This window comes from Balaenoptera acutorostrata, chromosome 2 (genome assembly GCF_949987535.1).
Source record: "Balaenoptera acutorostrata chromosome 2, mBalAcu1.1, whole genome shotgun sequence".
Classification (NCBI taxonomy): Eukaryota; Metazoa; Chordata; class Mammalia; order Artiodactyla; family Balaenopteridae; genus Balaenoptera; species Balaenoptera acutorostrata.
The window spans coordinates 178,116,580-178,133,491 of record NC_080065.1 but is presented as its reverse complement, the minus strand read 5'-3'; the positions used below and the strand labels follow the sequence as shown (position 1 = coordinate 178,133,491).

General features: G+C 60.3%; 2 protein-coding genes across 2 annotated transcripts in view; one reads left to right on the top strand and one right to left on the bottom strand.

Moving 5' to 3' along the window:
- The window catches only part of PRKCSH (protein kinase C substrate 80K-H), a 141,073-nt gene that overhangs the window by 33,236 nt on the left and 90,925 nt on the right, over positions 1–16,912 (top strand). The window lies entirely within an intron of this gene.
- Positions 1,303–16,794, bottom strand: ZNF653 (zinc finger protein 653). The gene is made up of 9 exons (XM_057541717.1): positions 16,221–16,794; positions 12,897–12,940; positions 10,737–10,952; positions 5,110–5,721; positions 4,790–4,970; positions 4,574–4,685; positions 3,326–3,440; positions 2,347–2,446; positions 1,303–2,062 (listed from the first exon to the last, which is right to left on the bottom strand). The coding sequence occupies exons 1-9, from the start codon at positions 16,517–16,519 to the stop codon at positions 1,885–1,887; spliced, it is 1,857 nt and encodes a 618-aa protein (XP_057397700.1). The 5' UTR covers positions 16,520–16,794; the 3' UTR covers positions 1,303–1,884.

Below are 16,912 nucleotides of genomic sequence, written 5' to 3'. Positions count from 1 at the left end.
TGTGCGGGCGCGAGTGCACGTTTTTGTCGGGGCGGCCACCAGGCGCGAGGAGGTGTTCTCACTAGAACACTAGGGGAGCCTTTGAGTGAGGCTTCAGCACCACAGACAGCGGTCCGACGGCCCTGTCCAGGGCGCTGCGGGCTGCGTAGCCCGGGTCCCCGAACCCAAGAGTCGCAATCCAAACTCTATCCTCGTCCGTGCACGCCCTTTTAAGCTCCAGACTGTCCGAGAGTGCCATCAAACCCGGCGAGGAAAGCCTAATTTGACCAATCAGGGATGGCCCCCAAGAGGACCAATTGAGGGAAGATGCCTTCGAGATTGAGCCAATGGGAGCGCCAGCAGCAGCCAGCGCTGCCACGACGATGGAAAGGGAAGGCCAATCATAATGGCCCGCGCAATCTGGGCGGTGGCGATGCGGATCCCCCGTTGGCCCTTCTTGGATTTGCCAGGGCGACCTGGCTCCCGACCCCGGGGACCCCGAGCGATGGCTTGTTCCCCATCCCGCTCCTGTCGGATCGGAAACTGTGCTTGTGCCGGGAAGGAAGCTACTCCTGGGCGCGCAGACCAGGCTGCAGTTCCCATGGAAACTGCTGGCTCCCGGTTGTGCGGGGATAGCGAAAGGGGACTGAGCCTTGCGGGGAGGTTCGCGGGGGCGGCCCAAGTAGCCGGACTCGCTCATTCTCGCCAACTCATCCGTCCCCGGCTGGGGTAGCTCCCAGTCCGAAAAATAAAATGAGGCCTAGCTGCGGCCCCGCCCCCACGAGCTGGTGAGGGGCCGGCGGGGCCATTCTGCGCGTGGCGCCATAGAGCTCCCCCGGGCACGTGCCCTGGCTCGCGGCTGCGGTCCCCGGAGTCACGTGGCTGCGGCCACCAGGGCCCACGAGGTTTGCGCGCCATCTGGCGGCCGCGTGGCCTGGAATCGCTCCCCGTCCCTCTCCCAGGAGGCCCGCATAAGGAGGAGGAGGAGGCCTCGGCATCATCCTCCGGGAAATGGGGCCAGGGCAGTCGCCCCGCCGCTGCCAAATCCCCTCCCCCGTCTTTCTTCTTGTTCCAGGAACACGCTGAGCCCGTTCCACCTCGGGGCTTTGGCACTGGCTGCTCCTTCGACCTGGGATTTTCCGCCCCCGTCTTTCTTCAGGGATGGAACCTCTTTGTCATTCTGGTCTATGCTCAAAGGCCTCCCCAGATAGGCCCTCCCTGACCACCAACCTAAACAGCACTCCCAGGAACTAGCATATCACTCTATTTTCTGCACGGCGCTTGTCACAGCTGTAGATGTTTTACTTAGGGGTTTACTGGACATCTCCCCAACTGCTTCCTGAGCTCTCTGAGGATGAGGAATGACTGTTCTATGAGGGATTAGGAGAGGGAGTCAGGATCCTGATACCTGGGAGATGTTCAGTAGCCTCCAGGGCCCCCAACCTTCCACAACTGACCCTGTCAGAGGAGGGGGTGTTTAGGGTTGCCAGGCCCAGGTAGCCGAGGCAGAGCGGAGGTTGACAGGAAAGCGCAGGAGCGCTGCCTGGTGTGTAGGGGCATCTGCCCCTGCCCCCGCCTTGCTCGGGAAGGAAGCAGGTTGGAGACAGAGAGGGGCCCACCTTCCCCCAATCATCCAGGCCTAGGGGAAGAGCAGCTCCTTTCTCGCTCTTTAATCTCGTTCTGCTCTCTTGACACAGTCCCAGCAGTGCAGCCCCAAGTGCCAGCTCCAAAACTCGGGCGGGGTTGGGGGGGGACCTGCCCTGAGGGCCCAGCCCTGGAGCGGGGCAGGGGCGCCTCCTTCTGGCCCGAGGTCCTGGCGGCTGGCCGCGGCTGTCCCGGCCCTGGCAAACTCGGGCATGGTGTCCGATCGGATGAATAAATAGGGGCGTTCAGTGGTTGGGTGGATCAGGCGGGCTTGTGGTCCGGGTGGCTTTTGAGCGTGTGGAACTTGACGCTGTCCAGCTTCTCGAAGCGCTTCCCGCAGCGCTCGCACGTGAAGTTGTACTGCACCTCGGCCGTGTGCTTCTTCATGTGCCAGTTGAGCGACGCGCGCTGTCGGCACTGGTAGCCACAGATCTCGCACCTGCCAGGGAGCACGCGGGAGGCACGGGGTAGGGGGTGGGGGGCGGGGTCAGAGAGGGCGGGGCAAAAGGGAGCAGCACCGGGGAGGGGCCGCCTCGGGGGGCGGGGCCCAACCACTAAGGCTGGGCAGACCCCTGAAAGGGGGGGCACCATCTGGCGTGGGAGCACTCCGGAAACCCCACGGATGCAACGCTGGGGGCGTCGCCCGCTCTTGGGAGCTGCCCTGTGAGAGTCCAGGCCCGGATGCCCTCCCTCCCAGCCCCTGGCGGGAAGCCCATCACTCACTGCAGAGGCGTCTCGCCTGTGTGCGTGCGCCGGTGCACCTCCAGGTGGTTTTTCCTCTTAAAGGACTTGCCGCAGGTTTCACAGGTGAATTCACGGACACCTGGGGGAGACGCGGGGCTGAGCAGGCCGCCGTCGAGAGAGGGGTTTGTGGGGTCACTGCGGCACTGCCGAGACCCAGTAGTGCGCAAGGCCTCTGGGCGCGGTCAGACTAAAGCCCACATCCTCTGGGCGCGAATGCCGACTATAATAACTAAGGCAGCTAGAACGAAGGACAGCTACGGCCTCGCATGAGGCTCGGAGGCTGCCCAGGAACGCGGCTGGGCAGAGCAGGAATGCGAACTCGGATCCCTGAGGTGCACAGGGTGCAAACTGCCAAGCTAAAGTGGGCCTGAATTTGACTCTAATGTTTCACGTATTGGGGCGATCTCACATAAAAATCCAAAGTTCTGGCCTCTCGAAAAATCTGAAGCCGTGCCCTCCTGCTGGGCATAGGCACCAGCGCTCCCCGTGAGGCCTGCACCCTGTGTCCTGGGTTAAGGAGGCGCCTGGAGCAGACGGAACAGAAATCCTGTCCCAAGTTCACTTCTCCCCACTGCCCACCTGGGGTGGTTCACTGTCCCCCCCTCAGTCCTGGAACTGAGTCCCACATGAGAATTGCTCATTGAAGTGGGGAGGCCAAGGGCCAAGTTGGGGAAGAGACAGCCAACCCCTGCCCAGCTCCACATGACTGAGAATAGCAGATGTCCCTGTGACCCGTGTAGACAGCTTACTGTCTACTTGGGAGGTGCCCAGTGGGCACTAAGTCAACCACTTTACTTCCACCATCTCACACCAGCCCTTGTGGTGGGCATGGAGGAGGCTCAGGGAGGGGCAGCCCGTGTTTGGGTTTCACCCCCTGCCTGCCCCAGCCCCGGCCCCAGCTCCCAGGCCCAGGCCACCGTGCCTCTGGCTCAAGCTGCCAGCCCCTCCCCGGCCTGACCTGAGTGGATGATCATGTGCCGCCGAAGGTGGTTGGATAAATAGAACTTCTTGCCACAGCCGGGGTGAGGGCACACCTTGGTCTTCCCTTTCCGATGCACAAGGTTGACGTGGTTCTGGGGGCAAGAGGGGCAGGAGTGGGGCTGCGGGTGCCGTGGGCCCGCCGCTGGAGCTCCCCAGGGTGGGGACAGATGAGGGCCAGCTAGGGCTGGCCTCCCTGGAAGAGGAAGAGGAAGAGGGGTGCCCTTGCCCTTGGGCAGGGACTCCCAGATCTGAGCTGGAGGCCAGGGGCACAACTGGGATCCAAGAGCAGCTTACTGAGCACCTACTCCAGCCAGGCTCTGGGCTGGGGCATCAGTCAGCCTTGTCAGAACCATGGGAAGGGGCTCAGCCATGAGCCCAGTTTGTGGATGGGGAAACTAAGGCTCTGGAGGCTTAGTGGTTTGGCCTGTGTCTCAAAGGTGGGCAGTGGCAGGGCTAGGACCGGAGTCCAGGGCTGTCAGCCCCACAGCGGCACTTTGCATAGTGCTAAGCTGCCCCTAGCGCTTGGAGCAGGCAGCCCCCGAGTCATTCATTCTTTTGTTCTTTCATTCTTTAACTCACTAGCACAACTGCTCCAGCGCCCAGCACCAGGCCTGGCACCCAGTAGGTGCTCAACATGTGCTTAATGAAAACATGACTTGGCAAATTCAAAGTTCTCCTGGTGCGACATCCTGCGCCAGGAGTGGGGATGTGACGGGACCCTGTCTCTGCTCTCAGGGCACCCTGTCCAAACCTCAGCGGGCAAACGGCAGGTATGTCCTGGTAGTGCAGTGACCCGGGGCTGGGGGGACTAGGGTGGGCTTCCTGGCGGAGGGCCGTCCTCAGTTGAGCTTGGAGAGGAGGCATCGTGAGCTGACAGGGCGGCCTGGGCAAAGGCAGGAAGAGTTCAGGCGGCTGGAAAAGGGGTAGTTTATGGGGAGCCACCAGGACCAGGCAGGCCCCCGGGCTGTGCAGAGAGAGGCCGTGGCTGGTTGAGGAGGCAGGGTGGCTGGGGCTGGAGAGCAGGAGGGGAGGGCACAGAGGTGACGGCTGCCTCTCTGTGGCTGAGGCTGAGATCAGCTGGGGCTGGGTGGGTGCACGGCAGGCAGGCCAGTGGCACCTGGAGGGGCCGGGTGGGGCCCTCCACGAGCCGCACTGCCCAGACCCAGCGCGCAGGCAGCCCGACACAGAAGCAGTCCCGCCCGGCCCACTTGGATGGCGGCCTCACCTGGAAGCTGCTGAGGGCCACGTAGACCTGGCTGCAGCCCTCGTAAGGGCAGTGGAACATCTCAAGCAGGCCATCGGCGTCCATCACCCGCGATCGCTTGCTTCGCCGCCTCCTGGAGGGGAAGGGCCCATGGCGTCGGGGCTCTGACACCAGGAGGGCTGCGGGCCCAAGGGCCGCTCCTCGTCCCTCCTCTCCCCCGCCTGCCCCGGCACCCACTTCTCGGGCTCCTTGGGGATCTCATAGATGATGGCTGACATGTCGCTGCCGTCCAGCTCCTCCCCGTCTGCCTCTGCCTCGGGCTCTGCGCTCTCAGGCACCGTCGCAGCCAGCTCTGTCAGTTCTGGGGCCACCGGTTCCTCCTTCTCCTCCTTCTTGAGCACGTACAGGTCCTCCTTCTCTACGGGGGTGGACACAGGGTGGGTGTCCGTGGGGACTAAGGCTGTTGAGGAGCTTCCTCTGGGGCCATTACTCGCCCTCCCCTTCCCAGGTCCCATCATGGCCCCCCTAACCCACCAGACTGGCACGGCCCCCCAGACCTTTCTTGGTCTCAATGCCGGTCATGGCGGCGGGGTCCATGGTGCTGGGCTGGCTGCCCTCTGGCTCTGTCTGGGTGTAGGCGGCCACACCCTCCATCATGGCGCAGGGCACCTCGTCACCCAGGCCCCCTCCGGGGGCGCCGTTGCCTGCTGCCACGTTGAGGTGGATGCCCTCGGCTGTGAGGGCATCGTAGCCGGGGCCGGCAATGATGATCACCTGCGAACCGGGCACCATGCCTGGCATGGGACAGCTGGCCACAACCTCACCCAGTGCCTCCTGGGGCACGTTCTCAAAGAGGGTGCTAGGGCCTGGGCCCACTTGCACGGGCACTGGCACGCACACCACTGTCTCCAGGGCTTCGGGCCCGCTGCTGGCCGGGTTGGGGCACAGTGGGGTGCCCTGCTCAGCCAGGCTCTCCATGTGGTGGACATCGAAGGGGATGTGCATGCCCTCCTGTGTGATGAGCCCGCTGCTGCCCGCTGGGCTGGTGGGGGTAACTGCCGCCATTGCCACTGTCGCCTTGGCCTGCTGGCCCTCGGGGGGCTCCTCGGAGTCAGAGCCGGAGCTGGAACTGGACGAGTCAGAGCTGCTGGCTACCAGGCCATTGCCCACTGTGGTAACAGAGGAGAGGGGACAGTTACGACAGTGGCGGCAGCAGCTGGTATTTCTTGAAGGCTCCCCAGGGGCTGAGCGCCGTGACTCCCCTACCCCCATAAGAGCGGTCAGCTCGGTCCATATCCTCCACAGCTGCCCCTGCTCCTTGAGATGCTCTCCTGACAGCCTCTAGACCCGCACTCAGGTCCCTGGCTCCTCCCTGGTGGCCCCTTCTCAGCCTCTTCTGTTCTTAAGGGCCTGGGAGGCTCTCACTGGGGCCTCTCCTCAGCGCTCCACTCATCCCAGGGTATCCACCAGGCTCATACCACCCTCATCCTTGACACCAGCTGGGTGTCCAACAATTCGATTCAGTTCTGACACTATCTGTCCAGAGACAGTGTCAGACCCTGAGGGTGAAAGAGCTCAGTCCCACAAGACTGCCCCCACTTCAGATGCCAGTCACAAGTCCCGGGTCACCCATACTTCTGGCTATGAAGTGGAGGTTCCCACAGCGCCCTCCTCAGCTTTGGTAGTTTGCTAGAACAACTCACAGAACTCAAGAAAGTGCTCTACTTCTGATACAGTTTTATTATAAAGGATACAACTCAGCAATGGCCGGATGAAGAGATACACAAGGGAAGGTAATTGGTGGGGGGGCGGGGGGAGTTTGGGGGTTGCCACGGAGCTGCCATGCTCTCTACAGACACGTCAATCTCCCAGCACCTCAATGTGTCCACCGACCTGGAAGCTCTCGGGTCACTGTTTAAGAGTTTTTATAGGGACTTCCCTAGCGGTCCAGTGGTTAAGACTGCACGCTCCCAAAACAGGGGGCACGGGTTTGATCCCTGGTCGGGGAACTAAGATCCTGCATGCCACACAGCGTGGCCAAAAAAAAAAAAAAAAAAAAGAGTTTTTATAACCCAGTTACTAGCCCCCATCTGCTCCTGGGGGCTGGGGGTGGGGCTGAGAGCTGCCACCCTCTAACCCTGGGTTTGCTTTCTGGGGACCAGCCCCCATCGTAAAGCTATCTAGGGGCCCCTCCCTGAGTCACTTCATTAGACTCAGGTGTGTTCCCAAGGGGCATCTTGCGAAAGGGGCTCATTACAAACACTGTTTACAAACTGAAGGTCTGTGGCAACCCTGCCTCGGGCAAGTCTATTGGTGCCATTCTTCCAACAGGATTTGATCACTCTGTGTCTCTGGGTCACATTTTGGTAATTCTTGAAATTTTTTTATTATTATTGTATTTGTTATGGTGACCTGTGATCAATGATCTTTGATGTTACTAGTGCAAAAAGATTGCCACTCACTGAAGGCTCAGATGATGGTGGCATTTTTTTAGCAATAAAGTATTTTTATTTATTTATTTTTAAAAATTTTATTATCTATCTATCTATCTATCTATCTATCTATCTATCTATCTATCATTGGCTGAGCAGCAGACTCGGCATGCAGGATCTTAGTTCCCTGACCAGGGATCGAACCCGTGCCCCCTGCAGTGGGAGTGCAGAGTCCTAACCACTGGACAGCCAGGGAATTCCCCAGCAACAAAGTATTTTTAAATTAAGGAATGTACCTTTTCTTTTTCCACAATGCTATTGCACACTTAATAGACCACAGTATAGTGTAAACATAACTTTTATATGCACTGGGAAACCAAAAAGTTCGTGAGACTCCTTTTATTTCGATATTCACTTTATTGCGGTGGTCTGGAATCAAACCTGCAATATCGCTTAGGTCTGCCTGCATCTATTTTTATTATACCGTCACCACCCATACCCCGGTGTCTCCAGTGGACAGTCCTCGCCTGGACCTCCTGCGGAGCTGCAGCCCGTCACGCCCCACTGCTCCCTCTGAGGGGTCTTACAGGCATCTCAGACTCTGGGCTCCGAATCTTCCCTCAGAGAAAGGCTGCATGGCTCACAGACATCCCCGTCTCAGCGGGCGGCAGCTCTGCCCTTCCAGTTGCTCAGGCCAAAGTCCTGGGGCTCTCCTTACTTCTCCCTTTCTCTCACACCCACTTCCAATCTGTCAGCAAAACCTGTTGGCGCTGCTTCCAAAATACATCCCCAGGCTGACGGCTTCTCCTACCTCCCCCGCACACCCTGGTCACGGCCCCGCCAGCCCTCTGCCAGGACCGTGCAGTTCCTTCTCCTGGGTGTCCCCGCTCCCATCCTTGCCCACCCCCAAGTCTGTCCTCCCCTCACTGGCCAGGGGGAGCCTGTGAACACCTGCTCAGGTCACATCCCTCTTTGAGCATCTGCTCATCGCTTCCTGTGGAAGAGATAGGCCAGCTGCTCACCAAACCCCTGTCTCTTCCTCCTGACACCTGGTGGACTACATGTCCCAGCATCCTTTGCCATTAGGTGTGCGATACAGCTGAGTCTCACCGTAATGCGGGGGGAAGTGAGCTGTGTTAGGTCACAGGAGCTGGGGTGCGTCTATCTCGGCAGCTGGCCTTACCTCAGTTAATGCCCTTCCCAACTCACTTGGTGTAGCAGCCAAAGCTCTCACCATGGCCACACAGCCTGAACATGTGCCCTTGTCACCTCCTCTCCAGCCCCACTGACCTCCCTTCTGTGCCCAGGGACACTAGGCAGGTTTCTGCCTCAGGGCCTTTGCACTCGCCACTCTCTCTGCCTGAACCCTCTTTTCTCAGACACCTGCGTGGGCTCCCTCTTTCACCTCCATCAGACCCTTCCTCAAATGGTATTTTTTCAGGGAGGCCTCTGACCACTTGGTCTCAAATAGCACCCTTTTCTCTCCTTTATTTTCCCCCCAATACTTACCGCCTTCCACTGCACTCTAGATTTTACTTGTTTATCTTGTTTACTGTCTGCTTCCCCTTTATACCGTAAACTCCACAAGGATGGGGGTCCCTGTGCACAGGCCCCAGTGCCCAGGTACACAGTGCTGCTTGGTACACATTGAGTGCATGTTTACAAAAATGCATGAACCCATGACCAAGGCTGTGATGAAGGCCAAGAGGGCTGGCATCTTACCCAGGTGTTTGGTGCTAATGTCCGCAAGCAGGGAGAAACTGGGGATGGGAAAAATGAATGACTGTCCCTTAAGTTACACACTCGTGACACAGTTGGGGTATGCTGTCTGGGTACTACGTGTTCTACACTCCCAGAGGGTCACATGGAGAGAGCAGGCTCTGGAGCCTGACTGCCGGGGTGGGATCCTGGTGCCCACTCCTCCGGCTGTGTGAAGGGGGGGTGCCTTATAACCTCTCTGGGCCTGGGGATAACTTGGTACCTACTCAAGGGGTGTTTGGGGTATTTAATGAGTAAATAGGACAGTAGGACTTACAGTAAGCATCCTATCAATGTTTCCCATTATCGTTATTATCCTAACGCCCCATCCCTGACTCAGCCCTGGGGCAGCAGCAGGGGCAGGGTAGGGGGATCGCCCCTCCTTCCAACACCCTGTAATCTGCAGGGTGGATTGAGCCCCGTGGCTCCACCCTGAAGGAGGGGGCAGTTGCCTAGTGAGTTGGGGGCATGGCCAGGGCCTGTGCCTGGATCCCCAGTTACAGTGTCCAGCTGTTAAGCCGACACTGGACTTCTTGCCAGTTGATAATGACATTAATGACAGAATTGGCAGGGCACCCACCGGCCTCCCACAGTCCTGGTGCGAGGTCTTCTTACTGAGTACGAGGTGGCAGGGCCGCCCTCGGCAGAGAGCTGATAAGGGAGCTGCTGAGGGACCAGGCTGGGACAGGGACACAGCCACTCCCTCACAGCAACCCCCCCGCCAGCGCCCAAAGCAGATCTGGCTAATTGATCCCAGCATTCATTCCTGAGAGCCCAGATCCAGAGGCCACTGGTATCAGAGTTGGGTTGGGCTGTCAGGGGACTCCTCTGGGTGCCACCCCCATCCCAGCCAGGCCCAGTGCCAGATGGGCCAGTCCCATTACTCCCAGGGCCTTGGTTTCCTCGACTGCTAATGACAGGGCTGTGAGGAGGATTCAGGGCGGTCTGGGGCAGGGCCTGGAGTCGGGAGGACAAGATGGCCGAGGGGCTGGCTGCACACTGGGAGCCCGGCGGACACACAACGGGACAGCCGTTGGCTGGGGTGCCCACCTGGAACACCTCTCGCCCACGGCTTCCCCTCGGCCAGCTGGGATGCCACCTGCTCAGAGATGCCTGCCAGCGCGGGCTCAGCCCTGGTGACTGACCCCACCCTCAGCTCCGGCAGGGTGCCTGGCAGAGGGCCCCATGCTCCCCCGGATGCCAAGCCCCCGAGGCAGGCGGGCAGCCCCTCACCACCCATGGCATCTCCTCTGCTCCCCTACCAGGGCCAACTGGACCTTCATAAATGAGTCCCTCCCAGTCCTGAGAAGGACTCCAGCTCACGTGTGTGTGTAAGCAATGTGGGATGGCAGGGGAGGGGCTGGGGCAGTGAGAGATGGCGAGGGTGGGGCCATGGTGTGGAGGAGAGAGAAAGGGATGAAAATGGGAGTGAGAGAGTGAGATGGAGGAGAGACAGTGGGAAGAAGAGAGAAAAGGAAAGGAGATGCGAGACACAGAGAGAGAGAGAGAGAGAGAGGATGAAACACAGAAAGATGAAAGGGGAGGCTCAGGAATAAGAGAAAGCTCAAGAGCAGAGAGTGGGGTGTAGGGAGAAGGAGAACAGGCTGGAGGGAGGGAAAGAGGATGAGGCTGCAGAGACAGTCCAGAACCTGAGAGAGAACCGGAGGAAGTAAAGGAGGACAAAGAGGCCAGGAGAGGCCCAGCACCTTCCTGTCCCTCCAGCCGCTGAGCCAGGCTCCTGGACCTCAGCCCTGCCTGCGACTGACCTCAGGCCCAGATGGGCAAACCGCGCCGCACCTTGGCTGTCCCTCCGCAAAATGGGGACCAGTTCTTGGGCTCTGCAAGGACTCAAAGACTGCAAAGGCCATCCAGCACCAGGGCCATGTCAGCTGCTGTGAGGTCCGCGACGCTGGCCTGAGGCTGGCAGGGCCCAGGAGGGGCTGTAGAGCCCCAAACACCGGAGGCTACTGTGAGCCCTCCCCCCGCAGACCCACCTTTGTCACTCTCAGGGTCTGAGTCGCTGAGCGGCTTCAGGGGCGAGTGCAGGTCTTGGAAGTAGCGGTGCCCAGCCTCGCACTGCCACACAGCCGTGGTGTACAGGCCAAAGGTGGGGTCCAGCTCGGCGAGGTGCGGCTCGTAGGGGCAGCGGTGCTTGTGGTCCTCGTACCAGATCACCACGTTCTTCAGGCAGTTCACGTTGCGTCGCCGCCCTGCACACGCGGGGCACGGGCAGGCATGAGGGGCAGGGCTCACCCCTACCCCCCTCTCTGGGCAGCACGGCCCCCAGAACCACATGGGTCTTATAGCTCTGGGGGTTGAGACACCCTCCTGAGTATTATCCAGGCCTGTCCCCAGTTTACAGATGAAGAAACTGAGGCTCAGAGATGTGAGACCCGCCCTGGAGACAACAGAGACTGGCAGGGAATGTCCTCACTGTTCGAGTCAAGTCATATACATAGTAAAGCCTGGCGTATGGCAGGTGCTCACGCAACGACTGTCAGCTGCCAGTTACGGTTATACTCGTCCTCATCAACTCAGCGTCTCCCGCCTGCACCAGCTCAGTCCCTCGGCCCTACCCTCCCAGCTCTCACCCTTGCCCCCGGCAGCTGACAGAGGGCGCCTCTGAACACTTGAGTCGGGCCACATCCCTTCTCTACTCAGAATCCACCAGGGCGGACTTCCCTGGTGGCGCAGTGGTTGAGAGTCTGCCTGCCAATGCAGGGGACACGGGTTTGAGCCCTGGTCCGGGAAGATCCCACGTGCCGTGGAGCAACTAAGCCCAGGCGCCACAACTACTGAGCCCACGCACCACAACTACTGAAGCCCGTGCACCTAGAGCCTGTGCTCTGCAACAAGAGAAGCCACCGCAATGAGAAGCCCGCGCACCGCTACAAAGAGTAGACCCCGCTCACCACAACTAGAGAAAGCCCGCGTGCAGCAACGAAGACCCAACGCAGCCAAAAGAAAAAAAGAAAAAATCCACCAGGGCTCCCACCTCAATGGGGGTAAGAGCCCAAGTCCTCCCTGAGGTTCACCAGGCACTGTGTGTTCTGCCCTGTCACCTCCTGCGCTCACCTCCTCCTACTGCTCCCCTGGATCACTCCACTCTAGCCTCAGGGCCTCCTCCCTGTTCCTCAACTAGGGAAGTATGGCCCTGCCCCAGGACCTCTGCAAGGGCTGTGCCCTGTGCCCTCTTCCTCTAGACACCTGCCTTGCCCCTCGCCCTTCACTCAGCTCTGAAGGTGTGCCCCTGACCTTCCAGGCTGGGAGATGACGAGGGGGCCCAGGAAAGGTCCTTGGGTCTAGGGATGGTGCCTGAGGCCGCCAACCCAGTGACGACCACGGGGACACCAGCAGCCACTCTCCGGCCCCCTCATCTCCCTCCCCACACCTCTCGGACTGGGGGTCTCAGTCTTAGCTCAGCTTCTGCCTCTGAGCACCGTGATAAGTAGAGGGGCTCACTGCCATCAGACGGCCGTCCCTGGACCACCGGCCCTCACCCTGCTGGACATGGCCTGGGACCCACAGCCCAGGGCTCAGGGGTCGTGGTCAGGGGGTGGGGATACGCACTCCAGCCTCTGCTCCGACTGCCCACGCCCGGCTCCCCTTGAGCCTGGCACACCACACGCCCTTTAGGCCTGGGCACAAGCTGTTCCCTCTGCTCTGCCTGGCTCTTCCCCGGCTGACTCCCACGCACCGGGCAGGAGAGCAGAGGAGCAAAGGGGACCCCTCGGGTGACACATGCTCCTGGGTTTGCAGTCTGGCCCGGCCACTTTCTGGCTGTGCAGGCTGGGGCAGTGACTCAGGCTTTTTGTGTCAGATGGGGATGATGAGAGCACCCCCGGTGGGCACAGCACAGGTTCGGGTCCCCTCCAACCCTTCCTATCCCATCCCCACCCCCGACCCAGGCTGGGTCAGACCCCTCCTCTGGGCCCCCCGGTGCCTCTACTTCCCCGCCACAGCCCTGCTCAGCCTGTCCCCCGTCTTTCCTATGAGACTGCGGGCTCTGGGAGGGCAGGGCTGGGTCTGTCCCGGCCTGCACGGCTCCTGGCACACGCAGACCCTCCACAAGTGGTCCCTGAGGGAGGGAGGGAACCAACCACAAAGCCACTTACTCCCAACGCCACCTCCACCCTGGTTGCAGCCCCACTTACTTTTCTTCCGCTTTGGCTTTTTGGGGACTTGCTCCCAAGGCTTCCTGTAACAGAGAGAGGGGGCAGTGGGGAGTGAACTTGGGGCCTGATGGATGATGAGATGCCAATCCTGCTGGGGTAGAATGTGGGCTTCTGCTTCCCGGGCCAGGTCTACTTCCCTTGCCCCTTCACTTGGTCTCTCCTGCACCAACAGCAGCCCTAGCAGGGGTCTACTATCATCACCCACCTCACGGAGTGGGAAACTGAGGCCCTGAGGGTGAAGCTGCCTGCCCAGGGTCCCGTGGCTGCGGAGTGGATTATCAAGAGGGAGGTTATTCGGGAAGCCTGACCTGATCAGGGGAGACTTTAAAAGGGTCCTGCTGAAGTCAGAGACTGGGAGCTGAGAGCATGAGGGGGCCTGTGAGGGACCAGGACCTGAGAACGACCTTGCGGAGCTGAGAGCAGTCCCAGCTGATGGTCAGCAGGACCGCAGGCACCCCAGCCGTATAGCCCGGAGGAAATGGATTCTGCCAATGCTCTGAACAAGTCTAGAAGCAGATCTTTCCCTGGGCGAGCCTCTAGGTGACGCTGTGGTGCGCTGATACCTTGATTTCAGCCTCCTGAGACCCTGACCTGAGGAGCCAGCTAAAATGTGCCAGACTCCTGACCTGCAGAAACGTGAGATGATAAATCTGTGGGGTGTTAAAGCCACTAAGTCTGTGGTCATTTGTTACCCAGTAGAACAGTCATGGAGTTGACTTCGGACTGCCCCCTCCAAGGACCTGCAGATCCTGGCCCTGAGGCTGGCCCAGAGCCCTGGGGGGATGGCTGGGCCCTAACTGCCTGCTCTATGAGGGTCCTGACCCCGCAGCCAGCTCAGGCCCAAAGGCCACGCCATCATGTCCGCCCACCTCTAGGGCCTTCCCCGCTCTGCCTGGGTCCCAGTACCCTGACTGTGTGTCCCAGTGAGCCGTGGCCTTGGGGAGCCCAGGGCAGGGCTGGACCCTAAGGCCAGGGGCCCCCATGGCCTCCCACACCAGGATGGCCACCAGATCTGCCAAGCAGGTTCCTGACCCTACGTGGCCCACTCAGCTGTGGCCCAGCACAGGCTCCAGGCAGGTGCTTTGGAGCCATCTCTCCTGGACCTGCTAGGGCCTCCCTTTGCCTTCCTGCCACCATGCTTCAGGGTCTGCCCACCTGACTCAGACTGCTTCCCTGCTCTTCCTCTTCTAAACCACAGCAGCAGGCTCTGTGACCCTGGGTGAGTAACCCTGCCTCCCTGTGCCTCAGTTTCCCCATGTGTAGTGTGGGCTCATAACAGTACCTTCCTCATGGGGTTGGCGTGGGGTCATATGCATTGTAAAGAGCCTGGTAATTAAGAATCACTCAGCAAATGGTAACGATGACCATTATGATTCTCAATATTATCACAGAGCCAGGCACTGGAACATGGGTCTCCTCGCTGTGGCTGGGGCCACGCTCTTGCCACCAATGTCCTGACAGCCGGTCCAAGGTCTCTCCTCAGCTCCACCGCTCACCCTAACTGACTCTCGTCCAGCCTGATAGCAATCCTCAGCCCCCACACCCCATGTCTAGCCCAAGACAGCTCCTCGGGGCTCCTGCCCAGGAATCCATGTCCCCTTGTACCATCCCAGGAGCCTCTGTCCCCTCCCAAGGCTCCACCTCCCCTCCAAGGGGCCAGACTGGCTGCCTAGATCCTCACCCAAACCCAAATCCAAACACCCATGACCATCTCCACCCATTCATAGCCTCGCCATGGCTGGGGTGCGGGGAACGCCACATCGTGGTGGAGACAGACTTGGCGTCAGTCAGATCCGAGTTCAAGTCTTATCTCTGCTACTGACTGGCTGTGTGACCTCAAGCAGGATTGGTCCCCTCTGGGCCTCAGTTTTCCCATCTGTGAAGTGGCGATAACCGCAGTGCCTCCCACACAGAACTGCCATGCAGTTTGAAGGAATAAATACCCCTTAGTGTATTTTCCCGACTACTCATGTGCCCCGGGGTCAGGTTTTGCCACACACTGCCTGGGTTGTCTCAGTGCCCCTGCCCCAGTCCTGCACAGCTCCCACACACCTCCAGCTCAGCCAGACAAGCTTCTGTAAATACCACTTTCAGCTTCGGAACCTCCAGGGGCTCCCTCTGGTCAGTGGTTCTCAACTCCAGCTGTGCATCAAGTCTCCCTGGAAGCTCTTCAGAAAAAAATACAGGGTCTGCAACTCCACCCAGACTAACTGAATCAGAAACTCCAATAGCTAGGACACTGGCTTCAAGTTTTATAAGCTCCCAGCATTTCCTGCCCTGCTCTTGGGCATATAAACCAGCCTGCCACCCTGGGGAGGGGGTGGGTACAATTCAGCAGGTTCTGGTTGATTCTTGGCCCTCAGAATCTCCCCTGAGAGACACATGTGAATGTGTACAAGTGAAAACCAGGGCAGAACAAGGGTTTTGTTGCAGCACTGTTTGTGACAGGAAACAAACATCATCATAACAGCTAATATCCGGACTGCTCACTATGTGCCAGGCACTGTTCGAAGCCCTCTGCTGTATTTTAACTCATTCAATCATCACACCAACCTATAAGGCAAGAAGAGAAAAATTCCTTCCATACTGCTCGTTCTCGAGATTGAGATTATGCAAAGGCCTCTGCCCTCCACTTGAGCAGCTAACTCGGGGTTTCCTCTTCACCTGAGTCTCCCTGGACAGAGGTGATCACCAAGAGCCAAGAGATTTAGGGGAGTGAGATCTGGATCGTGAGGGGTGCTCTGGGAGCGTGGGGCCTCCCCAGTGGCCCCATTCCAGTGTGGGAATGGGGCCACACGCAGTCCCAGGTGGGTCACTGGAACCTCATGAGGGGTAGGGCTGGGTGGCCCGGGGTGTCCAGTCACAGCCCCAGGCTACATTGTGGGAGTTTTAGGGAATGAGGCATGTGAGATCCCGGGGACCAGCAGGGACCTCGGGCCCCTCAGGCCTCAGGAGGCGGGGCCGCCCCTCCAGGGACTGGGCCGTTAGAATGCTTGGAGGTGGGGCCCGTACCAGGATTGGGTAGCCAGAGCTCTAGGGGGCAGGGCCAAGCGCCCAGGAGGCGGGTCGAGAGGTTGGGCGTATCCTAGGATTGGGCAGTCGGAGCGACGGAAGGCGGGGCCGCGAGCCAGGCGCGTCCCAGGACCAGCAGTCGGAGACCCAGGCCGGCAGTCGGGGCGCTGGGCGGGGTTCACAGGTGCCAGGGGCGGGACCCTGGGGGCGGAGTGGGCGGGACCAGGCTCAGCGGGGGATGGGGGCGTCTCCTCCCTCGCTCCCTCCCTCCGTCGGGCCGGGCCCCCTCACCCGTGGCGGCTGCTACGTTGGCCGCGCTCCAGCGAGATGAGGTAGGCGGCGAGCTTGGCGTCGCTCCAGCCGCTGCGGCGCCGCAGGTCCACCCAGGGCCCGTGCGCCTCGCCCAGGTACACGCGCCGCACGTCGTACTTCTTCCGGGACTCGAGCCGCCGCCGGGCTCGGTCCGACTCCGTGAGCCGCGGGCGGCCCCGCGCCTTGCGGCCCGCCGCGCCCTCCTCGGCGGCTACCTCCCCGCCCGCTCCCGCCTCAGCCTCCGCCTCCGCCTCGGGCTCCGGCGCCCGCTCCGCCATCCCCCCCTCCCTGGTTACCAGCCTCCCCCGTTGTTAGGAGCCCGGCCGGAAGTGGCGCGCATGTTCCGCGCCGACGGGAAATTTCTCATGGACTCTCACTGCCTCGCGGCGCCAAAAGAAGATCGAGAGCGGAAGCTGCGCATGCGCGCAATAAGCGCCAGCAACAACTCACTCTCCCCCTACTCCCTTCTCTGTTAAACTTTCTGAGTAGGCAGAGACGGAAGGGGTAGCTGAAGGTTTGAGGCTGATCCGGGAAGAAAGAGCCAGGAGAGCCCGTAGACCCTGGGGTGATGCGGCCTTCTTCCTCCGCACCTTTATCCTGAATGCATTGTGGGGATGACAAGGGAAGGGTGGGAGCTGTCTAGGAAAGGCGGACGGAAGGCCAGCGGCTCG